At 42.9% G+C, this 20909-nt stretch overlaps 1 protein-coding gene and 1 non-coding gene across 2 annotated transcripts in view; both read left to right on the forward strand.

Annotated features, from left to right (window-relative positions):
- Positions 1-20909, forward strand: part of CCDC6 (coiled-coil domain containing 6) — a 118862-nt gene that overhangs the window by 87175 nt on the left and 10778 nt on the right. The window contains exons 4-7 of the mRNA XM_025850227.2: positions 3231-3334; positions 5242-5402; positions 10558-10714; positions 13480-13580. Of these exons, the coding sequence (XP_025706012.1) occupies positions 3231-3334; positions 5242-5402; positions 10558-10714; positions 13480-13580 (523 nt within the window). The remainder of the gene's footprint in view (positions 1-3230; positions 3335-5241; positions 5403-10557; positions 10715-13479; positions 13581-20909) is intronic.
- Positions 3437-3578, forward strand: LOC112807489 (U4 spliceosomal RNA). The gene has a single exon (XR_003204093.1). It is a non-coding gene; the product is annotated as a U4 spliceosomal RNA (small nuclear RNA).

Below are 20909 nucleotides of genomic sequence, written 5' to 3' on the forward strand. Positions count from 1 at the left end.
GGGCAAGCGATGGAGGGGCAACTCTGATAAAGAACTCGAGGGGGAATTAATTGTAGTCATAATTAATCATAATCATAATGCCATTTCCTCCAACTTCTTTGCCCTTTAGTGTCAATGAGAACTCCTCAGTGATGCAGGAAAGTTGAGATTTTTAATTTTTTTGGTATTTATTTATGTCTAGAAAAATTGAGATTTTTTTTTTTTTTAAACTGAAGAAATAAGGAAACTCCACTCTTTCTAAGGCTAAAGATAAATGGACTCTAGGGCACTGCCAGCCTGTGGCATGAAAACCTCACGTCTGAGCTGCTGGGCTGGGGCCTCCTGTGCTGCCGGCTTCATGGAAATAAGTTAGTAGAGCGCTGGTACAGCAGTGGTTCACTGAAGTGGGCAGTGAATTGATAGCTCATAGCTCTACTAGTAGGTGCCACAAAGAACCTGGGATTCACGCACGTTTTCAGTCCATTTCATTTCGCCTGCTCTCTTACCTATTTGGCATTGTCTCAGACTCCCTAGGCCACCCCCTGGTCTGCTGCTCCCAAGAATTGTTGGCTCACAAACTGCAGCATAATTTACCCTAACTCCTGATTTTTCCTCAAGATCTTTGTACTTCCTGCTTGGAGGGGGCCCAGCTCTTCGGCCACCATGGTGACTGATAGCACTCCCATTTGGTGGTATCGCTTTGCCAGAGTCACACCATCTCCCAAACCATTGTTCCCTCAGCTCTAAAATGAAAGGGTGGGTTTGGTTGGTTCTCTTGCTGCTCCCTGTGCTAAGGATCTGTGCCTCAGCTAGCTCAGACTGAAGACAGCTGCCTTCTTTTTTTTTTTTTTTTTTAAAGATTTTATTTATTTATTCAAGAGAGAATGAGAGATAGCACATGAGAGGGGGGAGGGTCAGAGGGAGAAGCAGACTCCCTGCTGAGCAGGGAGCCCGATGTGGAACTCGATCCCGGGACTCCAGGATCGTGACCTGAGCCGAAGGCAGTCACTTAACCAACTGAGCCACCCAGGCGCCCTGAAGACAGCTGCCTCCTTAAGGCTGACCAAGAAGGATAGAGTGGCCAGTCCTGGAGGGGACTGCACAAGGCAGGGAGGCCGGGCTGCTCATTGAGTAGATGAGGACCTGCTCACAGCCATGTGCCTAGTAAGTTACAGAGGGGTAGAGAGAGCTTTGTCTTGATACTGCTTTCCAGAGTTATTGATTAGCATTATGCATGATTACTCTAAAATTAAAAGCAATTGGGCATAAGTTTACTAGGCATCCCTATTGTAAAATGATACCTTGCTTGAATTTTTTCCTTGCCTACCAAGTACTCTCTATAATGCTTTCAGTTAAATGGGGGAGCAGGATCCTTAAAGGGTAAATACCTTGGAATTTTCTTTCTTTAAAAAAAAAGGCTGTGAATTGCATTTCAAAGCTTGGCTAAGCATATGGTCAGCGCAGAGCATCCCACAGTTTACTAGGAGTTCTGAGAGCTGTTCCAGAGTTTCTCCTCTTTGCTACAGGTAGGAAGTGTCTGACATTCCAAAGAGCATTTGTGCGGTAGTGTGCTCCCAGCTTCACTGCACAGGATGCTGCTTGTTCTGAGTCCTGTCCCTCCGTCCATCGCCCCCACCCCCACCCCTGGTGCAGGGAAAGTATTTCCAAGCCGTGTTTGCATTTGGCCATGTGATCTTGCCTTATTCAGTGTTAAATAAGGTCTGCTTTGGTTGCTTTAAAAGACTACAGTTTATACATAGTACTGATCTCGTCTTACTGTATATGCAGGGATCTTTTTTTTTCTTTTTAAGATTTATTTATTTATTTGAGAGAGAGAGCAGGAGGAGTGGCAGAGGGAGAGGGAGACAAGCAGACTCCTCTCCAAACAGGGAGCCCAAAGCAGGGCTCAATCCCAGGACCCTGAGATCATGACCTGAGCCAAAATTAAGAGCTGGCCGCTTAACTGACTGAGCCACCCAGGCGCCCCTATATAGGGATGTTTGATCAGTGAGGAGCTTGCCTCTGTGACCTGCTAAGGAAATCTTTGTAGCTGTGCAATCAAAAATAATTTGTTGACTCAGTGATTGAAAAGGTGAGTTGCTATTATAAGAGACAGCATAGGGGCAGTACCATAACCTTTCTCTCTTTAAAAAAAAAAAAAAAAAAAAATTCTGGGGCGCCTGGGTGGCTCAGTCAGGTATGTGTCTACCTTCAGCTCAGGTCATGATCCCAGGGTCCTGGGATCGAGCCCTGCATCAGACTCCCTGCTCAGCAGAGAGCCTGCTTCTCCCTCTGCGCACCCCCCCCCCCCCCCCGTCTTCTCTCTCCATCTCTCTCAAAAATAAATAAAATCTTAAAAAAATTCTGTTAAAATTATTTAATATCTCAAACACCTAGAGAAGTACAAAGAATGATATAACACATTCCCTCTGCACATTACTGTGAAATTGATCATTGCACTTTCTATCCCTCCTGCCAGCCCTCTTTTTCTTCATATCTTTCACTCTCCACCAAAGATTATAATTTATTTCATTTAGTGTCTTGACCCCACTAAAATGTAAGTGTCATGAGGGCAGAAAATTCTGACTTTTTGGTTCCCTGCTACACACCCTATTAGCCAGTGGCTGGCATTGTTCACATTATTTGCATATTGCCCAATATTGATTGATTACATGCATTTTCCCATGTTTGCTTTTTTTCATGAAGTAGAGTGCATTTTGGGGCTTTCTTTGCAATTGCAGACTTTCCCCCAAATCAAACCTACCTTCTTCCTTACCTTTTCAGAGTTAACTAGTATTGTACACCCATTAATCAGTATGTAGAATTGTCTTCAGGTGTTGAGTTATTTATATAAATGTTAATATAACCTCCTGGTTTAGCTCTGAACTACATGCAGCACTGGGGTCAGGGGACAAACCCAGAGAAGTCCTGGTATGAGTGGTAAGCCGAGCTCCCCCAAAACCTCTCTAAGGAGGACTTTCTATGTGCCTTGAATAAATGCTGAAACAAGCAGGGTGATTCATGTACCAGACAGCAATTAAGCTTTAACATCAAAGAATGAACGTGTCTCGGGTTTCTCAATTAAAGTTTAAGAACTAGATGCACTTAATGTGTCTGTGCCCGGAAATTGGCTATTTCTTTGCAGTTTTCTCCAAATAAGGGGGTCCTAATATATTAGTCCAATCAAAAAATCTCATTAACAAAGTTTAAATGGCTCACTATTCTCAGTAAAACTTTTTTCCTTCCTTTAGTTGAGACGAGAGAAGATCGACCTTGAAAATACTTTGGAACAAGAACAGGAAGCGCTAGTTAATCGTCTCTGGAAAAGGATGGACAAACTTGAAGCTGAAAAGCGGTTTGTTTAGTCTTGCTGTTCAGTGTGGGGGGTGTGCATGGCCAGGGAACTGCTCTGGGTGTGGCTGACGAATAAGAAAGGGGCGTTTTATTTCCTTGGGTGAGCGTTGTGCAGTGGCAGTATCGTAGCCAATGAGGTTTATCTGAGGCGTGATTATTGCTAATTAATTCCTTGGGTGATGCATATCATTTTAATTTGCCAAACCAAAAAAATGTTGAAAGCCTTCTGAACTCTTCTCATGTTGGTCATGTCTTTATATTTCTCTCTTATAGTCCCAGTAAAATTTCCTTTCATTTGGGAAAAGGCTATGAAGAAATTAGTCACCTTCAAATTGTTCGGGAGAGATGGTTGCAATTTCAGCTTTTTACCTTACTGAACTGGCTTCCCCGGTTTTCTCAAGTGCTTAGGATGTGTACTGTGTACGGTTAATTATGACACATCTCTAGAATGTACTTCATCAGAAGGCTGAGATTATAATAGGAAAACTATTATCAATTGACTTGAAAACTTACTGTAAATACTTGTACATAGTTAAGGTTAGGAATTGTTTTGCTAATGTACGTGGATGTGAAATGTCATTCAACAGCAGACATTTCTTGAGCCCCTTCGTGCCCTAATTTTTAAGTACCACATACATTGGGGGGTGATGGAGCAGGACTTGAAGAATGTCAAGGGTTTCTGTATGTGGGATGTGTGTGTGGAGGGGGGTGTAGAAAGGGAGTTTTTAAAAATATTCATTAATCTACTTCACTAGGATCTTTTATTTGCTAACCAGAGGCTTTGGCCATAACTATTTGGTTTGGATGAACATCCATAAGTTATTTTGAGTTCATCCCTAAATTTGCAAAATATAGTCCTATCACAGGCTTTAAGAAAAGTGAAAATTAAAGCTATATCTCCAGGGAAATACTCAAGCCGTAGTTGAATTGAGTATGCTTTGCATTATTGTAGTGGTACTAAAAAAATTGAATTATGAAAAGGTATTTAATATAATAAATGCAGGGACCATTACAATATTTAACATACCAGTTTTCTCAACAAGGGCAGGCCTGAAGGTGATTCACAATTTGCATTTGGGCAAACTTAAAGGTAAAAAGTTAAAAGCCAAACCAAACCAAGACCCTAGTAGCTTATGAGAGGGGACATAGAGGTCCATTGCCAACCTGTCTTCCTTTGCAGAACGCAGTTGGAGGTTTTATATGTATAAGTACCAAAGTATTTTGTTAAGCAATATGAAGTATCATGTGGTTGGTGAAAAGCCATTGAGTATTCATGTTCCTTGTGCCTCAAACTAACCGTAATTGGTAGAGAAGGTGGGACCACCAATTATTAACCCAGTGATTGTGGTTTGGTTTTGTTCTTTATCTTTTACCTGTGCTCTGACCAGAAGCAAAGGGCCTTCAGCCCAGTTTGCGCCACCCTCAGGATTGGTTTTTCAGGAAGGAAATTTTAGAAGTAGAGTCTGTGTGGTGTCACCTTCGACCATAGTACATAGTTGGGAAGCGTTGACCAGAAAGCATTGAGGGTGAAATTTCTTTAGTATCTCCGTTTCCGCAAACAGATGTGATTCATTTAGTCAGCAGGTAATTCTGAGTGCCTACTCTATGCCAGGCATAATAATCAGAAGCAAATGCTGGAGACTTTTTCACTAATGCTTAATTACCAGTGGTCATTTAAAAGAAAAAAAGGAGGGTGGATCCTTCAGCTCTGCCCTTTGACCTTGACCTGGATACTAGGTAAGGGAGACCAGAAGTAGATATAAAATGGGCAGAGCCTGAGTTCAACAACCCTGTGAATTCCGGTGATTCACAGGAGCTTGCTATGAAAATAAACCCTCCAGCTAGTGTGTTGTTTTGTCTTTTAAGGCAAACTGTTTTTCATTGTTGGAATTTTTCTTTTCACTGAAGAATCCTGCAGGAGAAATTAGACCAGCCTGTCTCTGCTCCCCCGTCGCCTAGAGACATCTCCATGGAGATAGACTCTCCAGAAAACATGATGCGCCACATCAGGTTTTTAAAGAATGAAGTGGAGAGGCTGAAGAAGCAACTGAGAGCCGCTCAGTTACAGCGTATGTCACCTCTCATTTCACTGGTCTTCTGTGGGCACAATTAACCCATTTACCAAGCACAGGCTTTTACCAGTATTTACCATGGAATTTGCATAGATCAAATCCATCCTGTATTTCATTACCAATACATGCGTGTAGAAATCTTTCTATCATCCTGGAATGGATTATTTTTGAAAGTATTATAGTAGGACAGGCAAATAGTTTAGAATACTTGCTGAAAATCAAATAATTTCAGAAGGGTCCAGAATCGGGTACTATTTTTATTCTTCTCCTTGTGTTCATCTCTAGGATTGTAGTCACAAATGTACTTTGGGGAATTAAGGCAGAGAATAGTGTTTATCGTCCTTACTACTAAATTTTAGCTTCAGCTAACATTTGTTCATCGTACTTAAAGAATAAATGCTTTAAAAATGTAGCCTTATTGTTTGGGAAAATGTCCAGATATTGAGTTGGAAATCAGAGGAACTAGATTTCTGAACACTTGATTAGGTCACTGTGCATTTGCTTGGGTCTTTCCTGTTTCTGCTCACAGGCTGCTCAGATACATTTGAGTAGACAGTGTGGCGCAGGGAAGAGTGGCTCACCCTCTCGCCCCTGACCCCTCGCTGCCCATTTCTCACGGTTAGACATTTTTTTATTGATTCTTCCAGGTACATGTATGTGTCTGTATAAACTTATTTTATACTAAAAGCAGCACGGTGAACACACTCTTTTGTATTTTTCGGTTTGTACTTATAGTATCTTGTAAGTTTTTTCTTGCAAATACACGTAGAGAGCTGTCTGGTTCCCTTTTTTAAAAGGCTGCTTAATATTTGGTTCTGTGGATACGCTAGCGCCTTCTTATCTACACATCTTCGCTTTCCATTGTGTCAGCCCGGTCGGGAGGCCGGTGGCCCTCCTGCCTTACCATCAGAAGGGCAGAAGAAGCCTGATGATATGTCACAATGCCTGTGTCATTCCCCACACTTCATCTCCTCACGTAGGCATTATATCATGTAGCATCATCACAAGGAGAGTGAGTACAGCACACTAAGATATTTTGAGAGTGTTGGGGAGGAAGAATTCCCTCTGCCTTTCAAGATTCTTCTGGCTGGACTAAGAATCAAATTGACGTGAGACAGATTAACAGGAGAAAATCAAATTTAGTAGCATATGTATGTGGGACTATACACAGACATGGAAATTCCAAGGGCAGTCAGGCAACGGGAAGCTTATATGAGCTAAAGAGAGGGATGGGGGTCTGAGGATACAAAGGGAGACAGACCATTAGCAGGAACTTGAGAGGAGAGGTTTAGAAAACAAAGGTTGCCCTATTATGTAGATAAGTTTTCTAGATAAAGAAGAATCTCTGTGAATAGCTGTCTTCCTGATAAAGGCAGGCAGTTGAGGGGGTAGTAAAGAGCTCTTCCTGAATCTGCTGGGTGTTAATTGCTTTACTTCAAAATACTGTTCCTGCCAAAGTGGCCCATCTTGGAGTGGCCTGCCCTGGGCCTCTACAAGAGAAACCAGGACCACGTCATATAGCTCTTATTACATTATATTGTTATAATTGTTCTAGTTTATTATTACATTGTTAATCTCTTACTGTGCCTAATTTAGAAATTAAACTTTATCATAGGTGTGTATATTTAGGAAAAAACATAGTATATTCAGGTTTGGGGTCATCCTCAGTTTCAGGCATCCACTGAGGGTCTTAGAACGTATGGCCCATGGATGCTGTATATCATAATTTATTTAACTAGTCCCATACCAATGGACCCGTTTTGGTTGTCATGCTGCAACCACAATGAACATCTGTGTCCCCACATTTGACACCTGAGCAAGAACACCTTCAGGATGAACTCCAGAAGTGGATTTATGGAGTCCAGGGAATGTGCATTTAAAATTTCAGTGATTCTTGCCTTTATGTTTTCTTCTCTAAAGTTCATTGCAAGTTCTGGTCCAGTAGTGCATCTGGGTTGGTGATTCAGGATCATCCTTGGAACCTGTAAGAAATAGTGTTAGTTTCCTCATGTTGCTGTAACAAATGACCACAATCTTAGTTGCTTAAAGCAACACAAATGTGTTAAAAGTGCAGTTCTGAAGGTCTGCGGTCCAAAATAGTCTCGTTGTGCTAAAATCAAGGTGTCAGCAGAGCTGGTTTCTTGTAAAAGGCTTTAAGGGAGACTCTGTTTCCTTGCTTTTCCCAGCTTTTAGAGGCTGCGTGTTCTGGCTCATAGCCCCTTCCCTGCTTTGGCAGCACTCCTACTGGCATCTATGGGCGCATCTTTTCACTCTGACCCCCTTCCTCCTTCTTATGAGACCCTGGGATGACATTTGCCCAGCCAGATAATCCAGGATAAATTCCCATCTCAAGGTCCTTAACTTAATCATATCTGAAAGTCCCTTTTGCCTCGTAAGGTAACATCATCCCAGGCCTCAGGGATTAGGATGTGGACATCTTTGGGGGTTCATCATTCTGTCTAACTTAATATGGGTTTCTGGGCTTACCCTAGGAGTAGAAACTTGTTCTCCATTCTTTTTAATACAAGGAATTCTGATGTGTACCTTGGGTTGAGAACCATGACATACATTTTATGAAAACAAATCAGTGAATTCTCAAATACTAGATATGTTAGGATATTTTTGAGGTTTTGGTGTGCCGGACAGACAGAGGTCTTTTCATGCCTTCCTGAACTCCTTTCAGTGCCATCGGCTTTCTTGTGTATACTTCTCTTGTGCCCCAGACAAAATCTTTAGAGGAAATTGAGGAAGAATTTTTCATTCCCTTTACTTTCTTCCTATGGCACTATTTGGTCTTTGAAGAGACTGCAGATGCAAACAGAGGCATCCATAAGTGCCATTTCGATTTTTGTGAGGGCAGAGAAAGCTGAATGGAAGGAGGGACACGTGGCACCCAGCTGGCTCACAGCTGATCTGGATTGGTTTAGAAGATGAGTTAGTGACTGAGGTCAGGTAGCCCGCCTCCCTGGGCTGCTTCTGGATACTTGGCTCCTCACCCTCCAGGTCTGGCTGTATCAGAACCTGAACCTGTCTCCCAGTAGGTCTCAGCTTGGGATGAACATAAGAATCCCCTGGGGACTGTTCAGTATAGTGGTGGAGAGGCTTCATTCACAGGATTCTGATCTGTTTGGGGTGGGTCTGGGCACCAGCATTTTCTAACTATAAACTTGAAAGGGGATGCAACATGTACAGGCCACCTTTGGATCATAGGAGACCCACCTGTTTGGAGTCTGTCTGGAAGTCACCCTCTGTCGATGCTGACTTTGACCAAGTGTTCCAAGATGGCTGAAGATGGCAGAAGCATCAGGTGTGGCCCCTAAGTCCTAGGGAGCTCTTTGTGAGAGAAGGTGACAGGGTGACTCATGGGAGTAAATCCAGTCTTGAAATCAAGTGTTACCGGTGATGTGCCAGCAGAGGGCACCCAAGGAATACTGTGGTGTCAGTCATCTGAGGCTGGTCTGTAACACCTAGAGGTGATGGGCCTGGTGCCTTCTCTGTGGGCTTCTGGGTTAATTGCCCAGATGCCAGGAAAGTCCTCCGGCCATCACTCTTGCTGACTGATGTTCTTGTGTATAGATTATTGTTTAAGGATTCCCCTGCTGATTTCCCCAGATGCTAAAGAGTTGCATCTGAAAGACTGTTTTCTCTTAAATGATTGTTCTTGAAGCCTCATAAATCCTCAGTTTGCTAAAGCTTTCCTATTTATGGAAAAGAAAGGCAGCTTGCTCCAACAGCCGCCCCTCTTGTTCTAGAAACAATAATACTCCAAGGGGCCAATCTAGTGCTTCCTGTAGAGCTAGTGAAAAATTCTACAGACTTGCATATTTGTGATGAAATAATTTAAATCGTTTATATTAAAAGTGTACTTTGTAAATATTTTCCCAGCATGCCTTCAATTAAAGAGATTTTTGCATCTGGATTAGGCAGCAGGATTTCTGGTTATATTGAAAACAACTGAGGGATTTAGTGTTTAGTGCACATAATAGTGTTTAATAACTTAGTGTTCCTGGTATTTTTATTTGAATTTCTAAAATAAGGATATTCAAGAGCTTTTATATATTCTGTAATGATGCTGTCTTGGAAATCATTGAATACTTATCATCAGAAGTCATTATTTGCTAAAACACCATACCTTCATAGAGGTACTTAAAAACTGAAACTAATTGGGTGGACTTAGGAGTTGAAGTAGGGTCACTTTGTGGGAAAGAATATAAATTCTACTGCTTCCTTACTTCTTAAAAGAATTTGGAGTGGGCTAATAATATGGAGCAGTAAGCTATAGGACTCTCTTAAACATGATCGGGCAGATACTGAATTTTATATTAATATTATTTTGGTGACTTAACATATTCTGTCAGCAAAGGGGCCAGGGTGGGGGCAAGTTTTACCATTCATTGGAATGCTCCAGGGAACTCGGCACAAGGAGATTCTAGAGCCTCATGAAGAGGTCAGCCCCACATTTCAGATTCCTGTAGAGCAAATCTGATGGGCTCAGCTGGTTCCAGCGTCCCACCCTGAAGCTAATCAGCTCTGGCCTAGGAAACCAGTCCTGTAGCAGAGGCCTCGTCATAGGGGGCAGCTCCTGAGGACGGGTATATGGGTCTTTACCTGCTATAAAGAGGCTGTGCATGAGTCAGGGAAAGAGTCTCACGGAAGTTAGACTTGATATATTCACCTAAAGTTGTTTACTGCGTCAGTTTCTGTTTTTATAAACAGAATTCTGACTTACCGAGTGTGTCCTAGTGCACTGGTCCTCGCTGGTGTGCTAGCAGGTGTGACTGGAGCTGAGCGGCAGCAGAACGGGGCTGAATGGGGGTCCCCGGGCTGGGTCCCGCCCCCCCTTGGGCTGCAGCAGCACGCAGGGCTCTGGTAGCTGCTGTTCACCATTTCCTCCTCCACATGCGGCACTTTAGAAGGCACCTAAGTGGGAGTGAAGATACCTAACCTCCCAGTGCCATGCCCCTTCTTCTTTTATTCTGTAAATGGAAATTGTTGGCAAACTTGGGTACGTGGGGTAAACTTTGAATGCAGGTCTCCTGTGTGTGGGAGAGGGAGCACATTCTTTGTGGCCTAGGAGCCAGACTGCGGTCTTAGTTCAGGTTTGAGTACGATTGCATGAAATGTGGTTGAATCGAGAATTCTGGCCTTTCAGATTCTGAGAAAATGGCCCAGTATCTGGAGGAGGAGCGCCACATGCGGGAGGAGAACCTGCGACTGCAGAGGAAGCTGCAGAGAGAGATGGAGAGAAGAGAGGCCCTGTGTCGACAGCTGTCCGAGAGCGAGTCCAGCCTGGAGATGGATGACGAAAGGTGTGTGCACGTCTCCTGAGCCTTGTGAGCAAACCAAACCAGACCAGCTTCCGGGGGGTCTCCCTTCATGTCCGGGTAGATGTGGGAGGAGGCGGCCCTACACTTCCAGGTGCTGCCAACGACCCCTACCACCTCGGACTAGGTGCTGAGTGTGGGGAAAATGGAGAAGATGGACCATTTTCCTGAATCACAGAAAGACCAAGAAGAGGTTGCCTTTCCAAAATTATGTGGTCGAGAGAGAAATGGAGGGTAATGTATAGAGAGTATGCATAGTTGAGTTTGTCTCCTCCTGCACGGTGTCTGTTTAAAGTATGGGAGCATCTTATGTCCTAGATGTGGATGAGCAGGCATCATGCGGCCTGAGGGAACCCATGCATGCCTGGGTTGAAGGATCAGCAAGGAGACAGGTGGAGGTTGCTGAAAGGCAGAGGCCTTGCATTAACAACTTGGGAACTTCTGGGCCTTATTGCAGCTACTTTAGAAAAACTAAAACCAGTGCATCCCATTTATCTGCTAAAGAGTCTGTGTCAGACCCCCTCATTGTCCCACCAAGAAATGGGCTGAAATAAGAGGGTCATCTGTGGTTAACTAGAGGAAATGGTCCCAGCATTTCTCTCGTCCAGGGTCCCAACTTGAAAAAATTAAAATTGTTCAATCAGCAGAGAAACCCAGCATTTGGGAAATTGGGCTTTCTCTGAACCAGACCATTTCTGCAAGGAAATGCTCTGCTCTGGATCAGGGTTGCCCTGGCCTTACGTGTCAGTGTCTGAGTGTGAGGGGTGAGACCAGGGCCTGCTAATGACCGCGATGAATCATCTTGACTGTTGACACCAAAACACATCAAAATCACTTCCTTTCTCTTTCCGTAACTGGATAGATCCAAAGGGTTATTAACAAAGCTTTTGATCAATTTGCTGTAGACAGTGGTATTATCATTTTAAGAGAAATCTGAGATTTTCTATAATAAAGAACTTATAAAAACAATAATGGGTTATCATACTTAAAATATCTGTGTGCTTCCTTATTTGAAAAGAATATTCTTTCTCAAAAGTTTATATCATAAAACTATTACCTTACCTTGAATTTCACTGACTTTTTTTCCTAAGATTTTATTTATCTGTCAGAGAGAGCACAAGCAGGAGGAGCGGCAGGCTCCCCACTGAGCAAAGAGCCTGATGCAGGACTTGATCCCAGGACCCAGGGATCATGACCTGAGCCAAAAGCAGATGCTTAACCGACTGAGTCACCCAGGCGTCTCTCACTGATTTCTTTCCAACAGTGTTCCCTTCTCTTTGAAATCCTTGGCTTCTGAAAGCCATTTGACTAAAAACATCGGCTAGAATACCAAATAACTATTTTATTAACTATCTTAAGACGTGGAGCAGGCCATGCATTAATACTACACAGTGCTTTGAGTAGGACACACTGTGAGGGGCAGTATCTTCCGACCATGGTGAAAATACTGAAGCTACTTCAGGCTTCTAGATAAATATATATATATATATTTTTTTCCTAGAACTGGTATTTACTCCAGAAGATTTGCCTTGTCTGTCATAGGTCACATTATCCCAGCTAGAGTACCGCTCCCCAAAAAAGATTTCTCCTCTCCGTGTTAGGAATGATGATGTCACATTTGGGGGAAAGAAAATAGTTGGAAACCTAAGACGTCTACAAGTGTGTTTATTCCTTAAAGAGCAAGAGGCGGTTTTCGCTGTCTAGCAGGGCGTAGGGTAGAGGCAGGCCCTGGTGCCACCATGGCGGGCTGCTCTAGAGGGCAGACAGAGGTCACCGTGGGGGTCTAGTGGACAGCTGCAGGGCAGATTTGGGAGCCTGACTTTCTTTAAGCCAAATGACCCAGCACGGAAATGGCTGTGTTAATGTTCTTCTTGTGAACTGATGGACAGTTGGGGCCAGGATCTTCCCTGGCATAGAGAGCCCTGCACGCACCACTGTTGCTTCCTTTGGCTGCGAGGCCTATTAAGGGTAGCTGATGGGGAAGTCCCTCAAGCAGAGATTTCTCCTTGTCAGCATTCTGTGCTCGTTCACAGAGTGAAGGCTGACATTCCTGACCATCAGGCCTGAGGATCCTCAGGTCTGATGTGGCTTCCACGTCCAGGAAGAAGTCCGAGCCGGTAAGGTGTGTCCAAGCGTGACTGCAGTAGGTGTGACACTGGGTCTTCCACCATGTTCTTGTGTGTGGCTATTTGTTAAGCCAGGCTTACCTTGTAAATGACCTCCAGTTCACAGGAATACCGTTACCTTTAAGCTTTAATTTTATTTTTTAATTTATTTTTAATCAGCGTATTTTTTCCGTTACCTTTAAGCTTTAATTTGATGACATAAATCTTAAAGGGCTTGATTGGGTTTGAATTGCAAATAACAATTTAAATGTAGCCATCAAAACATGAATGTGTTTATAATCCTTGGGACAATGGAAGTGGATTTCTACATAGCTATTGTATGATGAAGAAAAGCCCAGCCCTCTCTGTTGTATGACACAGTTCTGTTAGTAGGCCTCCCCCTGGAGCTAGAACATTCCAGATGTCCCTAACCTGTATCCCGAGGGAGAGGGGCTTGCCAAGCAAGCAGTGGAGCCTTGTGACCCTCGGGTCTGCTTTATACATGTCTCCTCGCTATAGCATCACTCTCTAAATATCCCGGCGTTTGACCTCAAGATGTAAACCCCAAACATTATCTCATAGGAGCTCTCTTAAGAACCCTAGAAATGCACACAGTTCTGATACCTACCCCCCCTCTCCTCTTAGGTATTTTAATGAGATGTCTGCGCAAGGATTAAGACCTCGCACTGTGTCCAGCCCGATCCCTTACACACCTTCTCCAAGTTCAAGCAGGCCTATATCGCCCGGTGAGTACATATTCTCAGCTACTTCTGTGAATGATTTTTGGCACATTTAATAGGCATCCCCAAATACGGTCCCTCCTAGCATATAAAAGTCTTGTAAGCAGAGGGAGAACAGTCCTGTGTTTTTCAGAAAGATCAAAAACAAATCACTATCAAGACTGAGTTTTAGCCTGAAATTTTTAAGCACAAATGTTACAGTGCTAGCTGGTGTTTTTTTAATTTTGTTGTTGTTGTTGAAAAGGAATTTAACTCCAAATAACCTTTTTAAAAAGACTGTGACTGATTTTAAGTGCCAGTGTATTGACAAAGCCTTGGACAGATGTCTGGGACGGATCGTAACGTATCTCCTGTGGGTTCTATTATTATGTTCTGCATACATCATTTCATTTTTACCCTCAGAATAATTAATGTAGGCATCATTTCCCCCATGTTAACGTTGAGGAAGCAGTGATTCAGAAGTTTGGTGGCTCTTGGTCACAGGTCCAGGAAGCGGCGGGGCGGGCCAGGTCTTGCTTCCCAAGCCTGCGTTCTTTGGAGCACAAGCTGCCTCCTGAGATTCCCAGGGACTGGTGAGCAGGCCTGGGCCCTGGTAGGCAGGCCCTGCAAGAATAAACTGGCCTTGCTTTTGGCCTTGCTCCTGCGTCTGGCTTTGCTCCTCAGAAGCCTTTCCCTCAAAGGCGTGCTTGTCTTCATCTGACCCCGAAAACTCCCTGCCCCCCCTCCCCCCCCAGGGTCTCTGGCTCAGAACCAGCACAGCGTGGGGCTTTCAGGCCAGGAGGGCAAGTAAATGATCCAGCAAGGAAGAAAGAGGAAGCAGGGGCGGGGGACTGGCTAGCAGAGTGGAGGGAGGAAAGCAAAGGTAGCAAGCCAGAGGATCGCATCTTGTGACTGAAGGGACAAGTCTGAGTTTCTTGTGCTTGCTGGTAAACAGATTTTAAACAGAGCTGGGGAGAAAGTGTGTGTGTGTGTGTGTGTGTAGTTCCACAGCAGAATAAAGTGAAAGTGTGCCTGCTTGGAAGGGTGGCGGCAGGAAAGGCTTTGTGTGTTTGGCGAGCAGAACAGCTGCCTGTTAGGGACCCTGTCACTTGGGCTGTTGTAACCGTGGACAGGGGGAAATACGGCAGCAGCACACGTTGCCACAGACACACCGAGGTTAGGCTCCTACCCAGTGCTCTGCTGCTGACCTTTTTTGATTTCTCCTCTTTAAAAAAAAAACAAAAAACAAAAAAAACAGCACAAAGCATGGCAACTTCTGTCCATTTGGGGCAGGGTTAAGAGGAGCTGTTTGCAAACCAAAAGGGCTTTGTGTCCTGGATCAGTACATCATGATCATCTCCCCCTTGTTCTTGCCCCAAGGATGCTCTGGTATCTGTGCCTCCTGTTTTCTGGTGGCCTTTAAATCTCTCCGGAAGCTCCCCTTCCTTACTGCCTCTCAATTTTCTCCAAGTAGCACTTGGGTTTCATTACCATGATAAAGGTCTTTGCCTTCTGATTTATTGATGTAAAAGGAAGGCATGCATTAGGAAGAAGCAATATGGAGGGTGGCTTTTATAGTTGATGGTGATGCTGATTCATATTCAGTGTAATTTAGCCTTCTGTTTGATTTATTTAAACCTAAAGAAATCCTCAGAGGCATGTATTTTCCAATTCATTAAGTCTAATAATGTGATCATTGAATAAAGAAAAAGCGAAAGTCAGACCTTGGTTGGGAATATACTTCTATTGTAACAGATATTCTGCAGGAAAATCTTACTCTGTGTACATAATTTGGACTTTCACTGCACCTGTCCCTATATTGGGGACTTGCCTGTATAGAGGAGCCATTTGCTTTTCCTTAAACTAAGTAATAAGTTAACACCTAGATTTTTTTTTTCTTTCAGCCAGCCTAAGTGAGAAGAACATTTGTGTCTTAAGTTCTATAATATCATCAAAGTAGATTTTATCTCCTATTTGGCAGCAGAATTACTCGTAATCTAGTCCCTTGCAGTCCTATACATAGTACATCAGCAAAACCTGAATTTTCAAGGTTGCTTTTCAATTTAGTTTTTATTGGAAGAAGTTGTGGGGCTCATATTAAGAATATCTAATCACTTTCTAAGTGGAATTATGTTGTTTTTATATGTATATATAGTTTTCATTTCCATTTTAATCATTTTGTCTCATTTCTTCCCTTACCATTTCTGATTAACATTGGCAGTCTTGCATTTCATCAAGTTGTTGAAATACTTTAAGTTCTCATTCAGTTTGATTGAAAGATATATTTCCTAGAACTTATCAAAGATCCTCTTCTTAATAATGTATGGACTTACATATGTGGATTATGTATGGGGAGAGTATTACTTGTCAACAGTTATCTTTCAGGTTGTCCATTATTTTAAGCAGCCTAACGTCAAGACGCTCCCAATTAGCATATTTTGACGTGTCTAAATCACAGATGGGGAATAAGAACTTTGAAAAAGGGTCTACACTGCACTAGCAACAAGCATACCCACTGCCCAGATCTTGGTTTCTAATTCTGTTCTCCAGTGAAAAGAACTGGGAACTCCTTGGAGAAATGGATGTTTCTAGGGCTTGGAGTAGGGAATGTATAGGATGAACCTGGAAAATCGGTAATGCTGCAGAGTAAGGAGGTGCTCAGAAAATAGCAAGATGGAGGTATGCGGAAGAGACACAGGTGCCAACAGAAAGAGCCCCCATAGGCCAAAGCTGGAATAATCTGAGCCACAAAAGAAATAATACATGTTAGACTATAACCCAAACATAAAATAAATATCCATGAGTTCATACTAATATAAATAAATGACGGACTAAATAAACAAGGTAGAAGAGACAAATCTCTCCTTTGAAAAAATGCCACATAATTTACGTGGATACTCTGCTCTCAAGGAAGTAGAAATAACTCTTCACTCTTTAAATGCGGTAGGACATAGGGTCCTCCCTCCAAAGCATAAGTGTGGTAAAGGGAAAAAGAGTAGCTTTATAGTGGGGAGAGTTGACAAACATGGCCTCAGACTCCACGTCGACAGTGGGGGGCCATTGTCCATAGCACATACCCTTGATGTGATGAAAATGGCACTTCACCTCTGTGGACTTCTTCCAAAAAACCCGTAACCCAGTCTAACCACGTGGAAAACGTCAGACAGATCCCAGCTGAGGGATAGTCTGTCTGCAGAATAACCCCAAATGTGACAAGGTCATCAAAAACAAGGAAAATTGAGGAACTGCCTCAGCTGAGAGGTGCCTAAAGAGACCTGACAATTAAATATTAAGTGGCATCCAAATGGGATCCTGGAATAAAAAAGGGACATTAGGTAAAACTTCAGGATATCCAGAGAAGTGTGGATCTGAGTTAATAATGTATCAGTATTGGTTTATTAGTTGTTTGTTTTTTTTAAGACTTTATTTATTTGACAGAGAGAGAGAGCATAAGCAGGGGGAGTGACAGGCAGAGGGAGAAGCAGACTCCCCGCTGAACAGAAAGGCTGATGTGGGGCTCGATCCCAGCACCTTGGGATCATGACCTGAGCTGAAGGCAGACGCTTCACTGACTGAGCCACCCAGGTGCCCCTTGGTTTATTAGTTGTGACGAATGTATTATACTAGCATAAGATGTTAATAATAGGGGAATCTGAGCGTGGGCCATACAGGAACTCTCTGTATTACTCTTGCCACTTTTCTGTAAACCTAACACTATTCTAAAATTAAAAGTTTATTTTTAAAGAAAGCCACGGAAATAGGTGAGATGTCACCTAGTCCTAGTGGATAAAGGGAGCAGAGAAAAGCCCTCCTGTCTGATCGTGAAGCATCTGTGTTATTTGGAGGTCAAGTACAGGAGGAAAACCTGGAGAAGGAGATTGGGAAGTGGCTACCAGGGGAGTGGAAAGAAAATTGGAATATGATCTCATTGAAGTTAAGACAGTCTTTCACCGAGAAGAGAGTGGTCAGCTTTGTCAGAGGCTCTCCAAGGTCAAGTACAACGAGGAGTGGAGAATGGTTGTCACAGCCGGCAGCACGGAAACACTGCTGACCTTGCAAGAGCAATGCTGATGGAGTGATGGGGATGGAGCCAGATTAGGGAGATTTAAAGAGGAAATTGTGTCTATATTTGAATTTTTGCAAAGACCGTGGTCTTATTTGTAACTTCTAGAACTAAAATATCTTAAAATTATAATCTAAAATAATCTTAAAAGGAAGAAAAGGTATCTGCCTTTAGTTTGGCTCTACATTTTTTTTTTCATTAGCAAAAAGATACTGAAGAAAATTTGGGGACAGTCAGAAGGGTATAAGCAGAAATAAAGTCATCCAGAATCCTTCTATCCAAAGGTGGTGTTTTTAGGTGTCTCCTCTCCCTACCCCCTTCTCCTGCAATGTTCCTTTAGATAGTTGGTTTCACACAGATTATACACTTCTGTACTTGCTTCATTTTGCTTAGTGGTTTTTGTCATAAATTGCTTTTAATTAATCATCTTTTAAAGTTGCGGCCTTGAGCTTGTGGAGAGTGAAATAAGTCTTACCATTTTCACTTTAGTTAATGCATTTCTATATGAAAACAAGAGAAATTTATTGTAGCATTAGCTTCGAAAAGCCATAGTATTTGATTTATTAGTAGACTGGTGTTTGGGGTTTGTCATTTTCAACCTAGGTATTTTTGGATTCTCATCCTGTATTGATTTCGTGGGCCAGAGGGTCAGACACATGATGATTAGAACTTAAGGGAAAACTAAAAGTACTAAGATACAGTCTGGCCTCTAAGAGCTTATCATCAACGGTTCGGCCTGGGGAAGGGTTGAGGGGGTGGAAATACAAGGAACGAGAAACTTTACAAGGCCACGCATAATGAATTTTATGCAGAAGGTGAAATAGCTGAACTGCAGGACATCCACTCCGTGGAGGGTTATATACTGTACAATTTCATTTCTGGAACATTCTCAAAGTGACAACATTACAGTGACAGGGAACAAATCAGTCATTGCTGGGGCGTAGGATGAGAGGGGAGGTGTGCCAAGTGAAAGGACTAACACCAGGGGGTTTCTTTGTGGTGTTGGAGCAGTTTTGCAGCTGATTGTGATGACAGTTACTCGAATCTACACATGTGATCAAGTTACTTTGAGCTGTGTACACACGTGCACACAGGAAGAGTACAGTGAACTCTGATGAAGTCCAACTCCAGTCTGTGCCTTCGTCACTAGTAGGGGACCTGTGTCAGTCCCTGGGGTTGATACTGTACTGTGCCTCTAGAACAACTCGGTGGTGGAGGCTGGCTGCAGGGCCCACGGGAACCCTGTAGTGTGTTTGCAATTTCATGCGAGTGGTAAACGGTTTCAAAATAAAAAGTTATAATTGAAAAAATTCTAAATAATTTAAGAAGAGATTCAAAGAAGAGAGAGCTACCCAGCTTCGAGCACTTTTGAGATGGGCCTTAAAAGAGCTTCATGAGCTGAAGCTTAATGAGGCTGTCGTTGGCCAGGCACTCTAAGCACTGTGACATTTACTCATTTCATCCCCACAACAACCTTGTGAAGCCACTGCAGTAATCTCATTTTATAGTTGATGGATCTGAAGTCTACTGTCACTCAGTGCCAAGTGGTAGAACTAGAGCTAATATAGCCGTTGGCTCTAGGATCTAGGCTGTTTGCCTCTTCAGAGGCTGATTGAGGTCCTGATTGACAGGGGAGAAAGTAGAGAGAAGCTACCCCAGGCAAAGGGCATGATGTGAACTGAAGTAGAGGTCAGAATCAAGAGTGATAAGGTCACTGTGGTTCTTACCACAGGCTACCCTGAGGCCCTGCTCCCATAGATTCTGTTTTTATCTGATTTGGGCCTGAACGAGGGCTTTGATACTCTGTGTTGAGAACCACTGACCTACAATATTAAGAGATAGTTTGGAGCCAAGTGCAGAGGCCTTTATAATATCCAGAGAAGAGATTTTTTTTTTCCTTAGTTCAGGTAGACAGTAGGAAGTCTTTGAAGATTGTTGATTAGTGTTTAACATACCAATAATTAATCTTGCAATGCTACAAAATAGGCTGCATCTTTATTATTATTATGAGCTTCTCTGTCTTGGGATAAGATACATTTTCATAGCCTTTCTCTTAAATTTCATCACTTTCATAAGAAACAGAATTAGGGTTGTATTCCTCAGAGCTGTTTTAATAAAACCTCTTCTTCCCTCCTCCAGCTGAAGTCCTTGTGGTCAAAACAAACATGGCCACTTAGTTTCCAAAGACTTAGACTGTACTCCGGACCTCCATTTTGTAAATGTGAACCCCACATCCACAATTGGAATGGAAACATGCCAAATAGAAAGCACTATTTGATAATCAAATCAAGAAATGAAATAAACTCTTGACTTTAGATGTTGAGGGCACAAATTCTGGGACAAGACACATAAAGGCGGGCTTGGTGGCTGCATATCTCAGCCAGGGAAGCCAAAAGAAAAGTATCTTTAACAGCTGAAAGAACTGTACTTCCTACTTCAAGTGCACTCCTTAATGCCTATTATTCCATCCCCCCACCCACCTCCCCTCCAGCAACCTCAGTTTGTTCCCTATAGTTAAGAGTCTCTTACGGTTTGTCTCCCTCTCTGTTTTCATCTTATTTTTCCTTCCCTTCCCCTGTGTTCATCTGTTTTGTTTCTTAAATTCCACATAGGAGTGAAATCATATGGTATTTATCTTTCGCTGACTGGTTTATTTTACTTAGCATAATACCCTCTAGTTCCATCCATGTCATTGCAAAAGGCAAGATTTCATTCTTTTTGATGGCTTAGTAATATTCCAGTGTGTGTGTGTACCACATCTTGTTTATTCATTTGTCAGTGGACATCTGGGCTCTTTCCACAGTTTGGCTATTGTGGACATTGCTGCTATAAACATAGGGGTGCAGGTGCCCCTTCAAATCACCGTATTTGTATCAGTTGGGTAAATACCTAGTAGTACAGTTGCTGGGTCATAAGGTAGCTCTGTTTTTAACTTTTTGAGGAACCTCCATACTGTTTTCCAGAGTGGCTGCACCAGCTTGCATTCCCACCAACAGTGTAGGAGGGTTCCCCTTTCTCCGTATCCTTACCAACATCTGTCGTTTCCAGAGTTGTCAGTTTTCGCCCTTCTGACCAGTGTCAGATGGTATCTCATTGTGGTTTTGATCTGTATTTCCCTGATGCCAAGTGATGTTGAGCTTTTTTTCATGTGTCTGTTGGCCATTTGTGTATCTTTGGAAAAATGTCTGTTTATGTCTTCTGCCCATTTCTTAATGGATTTTTTGGGTTTCTTGGGTGTTGAGTTTGATTTAGGTGGTTTATACATCTTGGCTATTGTGGATAATGTTACATGA

This window comes from Callorhinus ursinus, unplaced genomic scaffold (assembly GCF_003265705.2).
Source record: "Callorhinus ursinus isolate GAN/ISIS: 27379988/994484 unplaced genomic scaffold, GSC_fseal_2.0 scaffold69, whole genome shotgun sequence".
NCBI lineage: Eukaryota > Metazoa > Chordata > Mammalia > Carnivora > Otariidae > Callorhinus > Callorhinus ursinus.